This window comes from Aotus nancymaae, unplaced genomic scaffold (genome assembly GCF_030222135.1).
Source record: "Aotus nancymaae isolate 86718 unplaced genomic scaffold, 86718_ANA_hifiasm-v0.15.2.pri h1tg000063l, whole genome shotgun sequence".
Classification (NCBI taxonomy): Eukaryota; Metazoa; Chordata; class Mammalia; order Primates; family Aotidae; genus Aotus; species Aotus nancymaae.
Genome location: NW_026988477.1, coordinates 1,366,311 through 1,374,680, shown reverse-complemented (window position 1 = coordinate 1,374,680; position 8,370 = coordinate 1,366,311). Strand labels below are relative to the sequence as shown.

At 51.2% G+C, this 8,370-nt stretch overlaps 1 protein-coding gene and 1 pseudogene across 2 annotated transcripts in view; one reads left to right on the top strand and one right to left on the bottom strand.

Annotated features, from left to right (window-relative positions):
• The first annotated feature begins 190 nt into the window (after nucleotides 1–190).
• Nucleotides 191–8,370, top strand: part of RABL6 (RAB, member RAS oncogene family like 6) — a 33,314-nt gene continuing 25,134 nt past the window's right edge. The window contains exon 1 of one of the 2 annotated variants that reach the window (XM_064366044.1): nucleotides 191–348. In XM_064366044.1, coding sequence (XP_064222114.1) covers nucleotides 219–348 — 130 coding nt within the window. In that variant the 5' untranslated portion in view covers nucleotides 191–218. The remainder of the gene's footprint in view (nucleotides 349–8,370) is intronic. The other variant, XM_064366045.1, reaches the window with a different exon arrangement.
• On the bottom strand, nucleotides 5,725–7,879 carry LOC110568394 (nucleolin-like; annotated as a pseudogene).

Sequence of the window (8,370 nt, the reverse complement as noted above, 5' to 3'; positions counted from 1 at the left end):
AGAGCGGCCGTGCCTGAGGCCGCGGGAGCCGGAGTGGAGCCGCCGCGGCTGAGATTCCCGAGCCGCCGCTCGAGGCCGCGCTCCACCGCCGGGACCCCCGCCTCTGGCCGTGCCGGCTCCGGCCTCCAGGGAGGCCGGGACATGGTGCGAGTCGCGCCGCTTCCCCGCCGCCGCTGAGCTTGCCGGCCGCGCCCAGGCTGGGACGTCCGAGCGGGAAGATGTTTTCCGCCCTGAAGAAGCTGGTGGGGTCGGAGCAGGCCCCGGGCCGGGACAAGAACATTCCCGCCGGGCTGCAGTCCATGAACCAAGCGTTACAGAGGCGCTTCGCCAAGGGGGTGCAGTACAACAGTGAGTGCGGCGAGCGCGGGAGGCGCGGGCGGGGGCGGCTCGACGGTCTCCAGGCGCTGTCCCGGGCGCTGCGCGGTGGGCGTCGAGCTCGCCTGCCCGCCCGTTGTGGGGTGCGCTGGGCCCGCCGGACGCTCCGGGAGCGGGGGCGCGGGCCAGGGGACAGGCGGAGAGGCCGGGCCGGGGCCGGGGCCGGGTCCTCGTCCTCGCGGCCCCTGAACCGCGGATCGTTTCCCAGCCGCGCGCGCCCGTTCGTGTCGCTCCCGCCGCGCTGTGCAGTGGAGCGGGTCGGCGGCGCCCGGATTGGCCCGGCCGCCCGGCCCGGGGTGATTACATAACGCCAGGCAGAGCCCGCCGGCCCGGGGCGCCGCGTCCCCGACGCTCCACGATGGCGAGCCCCGGGCTGCTGCGTTCACCTAGAGGAGGAGGAGCGGGGAACCCAGCCGGCCCTAGCGCTTTCAGCCGGGATTTTTCTCTGTTGACTTCCTATCGAGTTAGGAAGGAAGGCGGAATATTAGCTGCGCCACACGTTCTCGCCTTTTTGTTTTGTTAAAGAAGCATTTGTAAGGGACGTATTTAAGAAAGCTCCGGAAGGCACGGACTGACTTGCGATTGTGGGGACATCGCGTTCCCCCTGGGAAGGAGGAGTCATTTACAGACTCCTGAGCGCCTGGGACGCTCCCTTCCTTTGTTATAAATTATGTAAATTGTCCTCTTGACCTCTTTTGACTTTTTCCGTTTTGCAGGCTCTTCCCTGGTAGTCTTTAAACGCTCTTCTGGGGTTCCCTGCTTTGACATTGTTTCTTCTCGGCCATGTCTTTCCGTGTCTTTCTATGAGGTCTTAGGACCCTACGCGCCTTCCGTTTCTGCCCACTTTAAGGGGAGCCTTAGAGTCTCCACGGTATTCCCATGGTAACGTAGGATTTTAACAACGAATGATCAGAAAGACACTTGTGCAGGTTTAAAAACAAGTTCATGAATGCGCCTGCCGTGTCCACGGAGACAGCGGTCGTGCCTGGGGCTGGAGTTAGTCCGAATGGACGGTGAGGATGTCGGCTTCCTTAGTCCCGGCCACTGACCGGCCTGTGAGCAAAAGGAAGCTTCAGACCCCCCGGGCCGCCCTCGCCCTGACACCTTCAGCAGGAAACTAGATAAAACAGCTTAAAGATCAGCCTGAGCATCTAGGAATGACAATTGGTGTCCAAAGCAGGGGCTGTACCGGCCTTTCTTACACTCTAGAACATACGAAGACAACAGAGGTTTGGACGAGGTTCACACTGGAGTGCTCATGGAAAAGAGCACGGCTAACCGCGCTGCGGACAGAAGTGGGTCATGTCGAAGACAAACTACCCGTTCAGTTTGTGTTCAGTAACCAGAACATCAGAGGAGCTTGAGTCTGTGGAGGAAGCTTTACAATTTTAAATCTCAGGACTCCTCTGGCCAGGAGCTCCTGGAAATCCTAAGGCAGGCCTGGGACGCGCTGAAGAAGTCATGACTGTAACGTGCTGCATGTGTGGCTCTGTCTGATAAGGAAAATAAAGCTGTGCATTTTGAATAAAAATAAAAGCAAGCTCATTTTAAATGTGTTATACTCGAAATGTTGTACTTATCTGACGTTCAGAGAAGAGATTGTTGAGTGAAAACACGCAGTTTACACAAATTTTTAGACTCTGCATTTGGATCCCTTATTTAATTTTATTGCTTACGGTATTGGCTAATGTTATAAGTAAAATTTTGATGCCACAAAAGAAATAGCACTCGAAGATAAATCCTCTCAGCAAGGCAGTTTACTTCTGCAGAAGGTGCAGCCTACGGGTGGAGCAATGGAGGCCGCATGCTTGGACAAGCGGGAAAGGGGCACTTATGCCTGATGGGGTTGTCCCTACTGCTGTGCTGTTCCCCTATTGGCTAGGGTCAGACCGAACAAGCTAGACTAATCCCGATTGGCTATTTTAAAGAGAGCGGGTGTCCCAGCTGGAGTGGCAGGGTAGGTGTTTTGGTGGGAAGGACCATTACCAGCAGGTCAGAGCAGATAGCCAGGGGTGACCTAGGTCAAAGGAGGTGACTGGAGCAGGTGACCGGGAGGAGTCAGGATGTGGGGGGAGTGGGGAGAAGATGTGAAGTACTGATTAGAACCGGTGGAGAAGGTTGTTACTGGAATTACAAGGAAGTTAAACTTTAAAATACAGAATTAAAGAGTAAGAGAGCTGAACATACTGACATGCTTTTTGAAGAGAAACTTGGGGTTCACTGTATCTAACACTAAGCTCAATGTTAGTGAGATTAGGGCCCCTAGGAAATGGGGCCTGGAACTGGAAACTGCACCTTCTGAAAAGGCTCCCTGAGGAGTCCACCTGTGTGTCCTGAGTGTGACTAAAAAGGACAGTGGGGTCCTTGAGAGGAGAGAAGCCAGCCTCCAGGAGTTGGAGAACAGGCGACGATCTCCTAGAACTGAATGAAAGGGGGTGAGACTGAGAAATTTGAATTTGCACCTAAATCACATTTTAGAAACATGTTTCTTTATAGTTGAATAATATGCAATTTTAAAACTTTCTGACTTTCTGTGTTAGAATAGAAACTTTCTAGTATTTACTTTCTCTACTATTTTACTGAGGGTAACAGACCAGCAGTATGATGAAGACAGAGTGGGGATTTTTGGAGGTGAAAGTTTCCGTGAACTGCTGCTGGTTTCCAGGAGTCTGGGCTGCCCTCCTGGGCCCTGCCCTCACTAGCAGCCCCGGCAGAGTCCCAGGACCCCCACGGGTTTAGAATCAAAAGTTGAATGAGACATTGGACCACAGTTGATGAAAAAAGTCAGACTCTGTGGAATATTTGAAGAGACTTATTTTTGAGCCAAATATGAGTGACTGTGGCCTGTGACACAGCCCTCAGGTGACCCTGAGACCATGTGCCCAAGGTGGTCAGGGCACAGCTTGGTTTCATACATTTTAGACAGACATGAGGCATTAATCAAATGCATTTAAGATACACGTTGGTTTGGTCTAGAAAGGCGGGACAGCTTGAAGTGGGAGCTTCCAGGTTAGAGGTCGCTTTCAGAAAAATTTTTTTTTTTTTTGTTGGGCGCAGTGGCTCACACTTGTAATCTCAGCACTTTAGGAGGCTGAGGCAGGTGGATCACCTGAAGTCAGGAGTTCAAGACCAGCCTGGCCAACATGGTGAAACCCTGTCTCTACTAAAAATGCAAAAATTAACGGGGCATGATGGTGGGTGCCTGTAATTCCAGCTACTCAGGAAGCTGAGGCGGGATAATCACTTGAATCCAGGAAGAGGAGGTTGCAGTGAGCTGAGATTGAGCCTCTGCACTCCAGCCTGGGCGACAGACCCTGTCTCAAAGAAAACTTTTGCACCACCACACGCAGCCAATTTTGGTATTTTTTTTTGTAGAGACAGGGTTTTACCGTGTTGCCCAGCTGGTCTCTAAGCCCTCTGCTCAAGCAATCTGACACCCTCGGCCTCCCAAAGTGCTGGGATTACAAGCATGAGCCACTGCATCCGGCCCTCAACATTTTTTTGATTGGCAGTTGGTTGAAAGAGTTATTAAAAGAACGGAATGTCTTGAGTTACAATAAGAGGTTGTGGAAACCAATGTGTTATCATGCAGATGAAGCCTCTGGGTTGGAGGCTTCAGAGAGAGAATAGATTAAGTTGGTTTTTTTGAGATGGAATCTCGCTGTCACCAGGCTGTAGTGCATGGCAGTGATCTCATCACTGCAACCTCCACCTCCTGGGTTCAGTCCTGCCTCAGCCTCCTGATTAGGTGGGACTACAGGTGTGCACCACCGTGCCCACTTAATTTTTTTGTATTTTTAGCAGAGATGGGTTTTCACTGTGTTGGCCAGGATGGTCTCAATCTCTTGACCTCGTGATCCACCCACCTCAGCCTCCCAAAGTGCTGGGATTACAGGTGTGACCCACCGTGCCTGGCCAGATCACGTTTCTTTTCAGACTTAAAGTCAGTGTTGATGTTAAATGCTGGTGAGCTTTTCCTGAATTCCAAAAGGGAGGAGGTGGTAATGAGGCGTGCCTGACTCCCCTCTCCCATCTTGGCCTGAACCAGTCTTTCAGATGATTGGGAGGCCTTGGGATTTTAATTTTGGTTTACACAGTTTTGAAATTATTTGCATATAAAGTGGAAGAAAGACTGTTGCCTGAGTTGGTCTGTTCCTTTCTACTGTGATTGGACACAAAATATCAGCTGTGTTTGGTGCAGAGTTTTCTGTAGAGTTGCTCCCTCGTGAGAATTATTGTGGGGTTCTGACATTGGCCTCGCCCAGGAGCTCGGACAGCCAGAATGGTCTCCAGGCAGACCTTGGTGCGAATTTAGAAATGGGACTCAGCAGGCAGAGTGCGGTGGCTCACGCCTGGAATCCAGCACTTTGGGAGGCTGAGGCGGGTGGATCACCTGAGGTCAGGAGTTCAAGAACAGCCTGGTCATCATGGTGAAACCCCATCTGTAAAAAAAAGAAAAAAAAGAAGAAGAAGGCCGGGCACAGTGGCTCACGCCTGTAATCCCAGCACTTTGGGAGGCCGAGGTGGGTGGATCACGAGGTCAAGAGATCGAGACCATCCTGGTCAACATGGTGAAACCCCGCCTCTACTAAAAATACAAAAAATTAGCTGGGCATGGTGGTGCGTGCCTGTAATCCCAGCTACTCAGGAGGCTGAGGCAGGAGAATTGCCTGAACCCAGGAGGCGGAGGTTGCGGTGAGCTGAGATCGCGCCATTGCACTCCAGCCTGGGTAACAAGAGCGAAACTCTCAAAAAAAAAGAAAAGAAAAGGAAAGAAAGTTTGATTTCAGGGTAAAACAGCTTTTCTTTAGGAAATAAATCATAGCTGTGTCTACCAAATTATTTGACCTGCCCCAGGAGAGCTGATTTTCAAATTCCTGAACCTTTGTGGGCATTGATGCCACGTTTTTCTTTATAGGTTTTTCTCCTGGCGCATTTGTTCTTTTAGCAAATACTGAGTGTTCATCCATGGAACAAAACAGACAAAAGTCTCTGCTCTTGGGAAGCTTATGGCTTCCACCCTCTAGCCTAGCAGGAGAGAATAAACATAAGCAATAAACATGATAAACAAGTCAGTTTCCTCTTACTTGGTCTAGGGTTAAGTGCTATGGAAAGCAAATAGAGCCATGTCGGAGGCTCAGAGGTACCCTCGGGTCAGGGTTACTTAGAGGATTGTGGCAAGAGGAAGGTGAGGTACTTTCTGGGCAGAGAGAGTCCCCAGGCAGTGACCCTCCGGCCAGTGTGTTTCCTGGAGAAGGGAGTGGTGGGTAGAGTCCAGAGTGAGGCACGGGAGGCAGCACAGAGCTGCTGCCCAGGTGGGGATGCAGGACAGGAAACCTTTCTGTTTATTTGCTTGTTTTTTTATTTGTAGGAAAAAAAAGGTTTTGTACATGGGATGAAACAATATAAATGCAAAACTTACAGATAAAGGTTAGCTCTGTCACTCATCTCTTTGAAAACTTCATGTGAATATCCAGTGAAAACCCACAAAGTATCACCCATGAAATGTTATCCCGATGAATTTCCACAGAGATGGCAGGACTGTAGACTGTTCTGGAATGTCCTCAGAAGGCTCTGTCATTGATCAGGTCACAGAGTAAAAACCCCAGCACCCTTTCTTTCAAATGGGAGAGGGACAGAACCTGTTAAAACTTTCTTTATTCCTTATGTCTTGTGGTCACCTCTGCCTCCTCAGAAGCCACCTTGCCCTCCAGAGCCGTCCCCGCTTCTGCCCCCACCTCATCCTGCAGAGCCGCCTCTACCTCTGTCACAACCCCCAAGGGCACCTTCACCCTTACGGCGGGCCCCGTCCAAGGTACCTTTGTTTCCCGTCATTTCACCATCTTCCATGGCCTCCTTGGTGGCTTTGGCATCCTCCTCACTGTTGACGTCCACGAAGCCGCAGCCCTGGGAGTGCCCAGTTTCCCCGTCGGTGACTATCCTTGTCCAACAGAGCCGTCGAGTGACTAGTGTCTCTTCAGTGGCGTCCTCAGGCCTCTGACAGACAGTTTTCGATGGCTGGCTTCTGGCATGAGGTGATCCTTGCAACTCCAGCCTGATGGCTCTGCCCCCAGTTTCCCCTTTTATTACAGGAATTTAAAGCTTTTTATCATCTTCACATGAAGCATACTCTAAATGCATGCATGCCCTTTGGACTGGCCCTTGTGGTTCTGGGGCACTTTGATAAAAGTGGCCTTCTCAGTACTTCCGACGCATTTCTTCTGTCACACCGTAGAGAGGCTGATTAGAGCCGGAGCTTTTCATTCACTGCAAGTGCTGTTCTTCCCACCTCTGTAGTGTTGATTTTGACCTTTCCATCATAGTGCCAGGAAATAGATCACCATCCATCTCCGTTGCCTGCATTTCTTCAGAGGTTTTCTCTGCATCAGCTTCTGTCTTAACCTCAATGTAAGCAGCCCCTTTACTCTTCCCGTCCTGTCTGACTAATCTGATCTCCACAGCGTCATCTTCAAACACTTCTTTTAATTTGTCCCGACTGACTTTGTAAGGGAGATTTGTAGCCACAAGTGTTCTCACATCTTGCTCTTTCTTACTGTCTTTTAGTTTAATTTCATTGCCAAAGTCTTTCAAACCAGTGGGCCCCAAGGCTTTTTCCAGGTCTTCAGCAGATTCAGAATCCACAGAGCCAAATTCCTAGTTACACCAGTTCTGACAGCCACAGCAGCAAGACCATTTTTAGCAAAAATATCAGGGATGCCAGTTGTTCTTTTTGTCGTTGTTGTTGTTTGAGATGGAGTCTTGCTCTGTTGTCCAGGCTGGAGTGCAGTGGTGCGATCTCGGCTCACCACAACCTCCACCTCCTAGATTCAAGCAATTCTCCCTCCTCAGCCTCCCCAGTAGCTGGGACCACAGGCGCACGCCACCATGCCTGGCTAATTTTTGTATTTTTATTAGAGACAGGGTTTTACCATGTTGACCAGGCTGGTCTCAAACTCCTGACCTCATGATCCGCCTGTCTCAGCCTCCCAAAGTGCTGGGATTACAGGTGTGAGCCACCGCGCCTGGCCCTGGATACTGGTTTTTAACTCAAGAGCAGATTTGTTGAAGTTCAGGTTTTGAACAAAGATTGAAAGACATTCCAGCCTGGCCAACGTGGTGAAACCCGATCGCTATTGAAAATACAAACGTTATCTGGGTGGCAGTAGTGCACGCCTGTAATTCCTGCTGTTCAGGAGGCTGAGGCAGGAGAATCGCTTGAGCCTGGGCGGCGAAGGTTGCGGTGAGCCGACATCGTGCCACTGCACTCCAGCAGTCCGGTCGAGAGAGTAAGACCCTGTTTAAAAACAAAAAAAAAAAGACACAGTTGGTTCTGTGCCTTTTGCTTTCTGTTTCTTGGCTTCAGAAGCTGCTGTTTGGTCATTTCTTTCCTTCATTTTCCAGGTGCTTCCTCGACAGACTCTTCCTCCTCCTCCTCTTCATCATCTTCATCCTCTCCGTCACCACCCTCGTCCTCATCATCCTCTTCATCCTCATTCTCAACCATGCTTTTGGCTTTCACAGGAACAGCTTTTGGAGAAGGTTTCCTTCCCGTGGCTGGCGTGGTCTCCGTAGCTGCCGCTTCAGCACCGTCTCCCTTGTCATCGTCCTCTGGGGCAGGGGCACCGCTGCTGCTTCCGTCGCTGCTGGCTCAGATTCATCCTCCTCATCGCTGTCCTCTCGGCGTTCCTGACGTCCTTTGCCCCCTTGGCTGGGGTGCTCCCTTCTTATGGGAGCTGCTGCCGGCGCCCTCCCTGGTGTGGCGATCGCTTTGCCTGGAGTGACAGCTGCTGTCTTGGCGGGTGTGGCACCTGCAGCCTTTTTTGTTGGGGAAATTGCCGCCTCCTTTGCTGGGTTGCAGCAGCCTTCTTGCCTTTCTCCTGAGATGTGACAGCCTCTTCTCCACGGCCATCATCTTCATCTTCTGACATTTCCTCATCTTTACTTTCTTCTTCTGCCTCCTTTGGGGTAGCAGCCATTTTCTGGGGTCACCTTGGT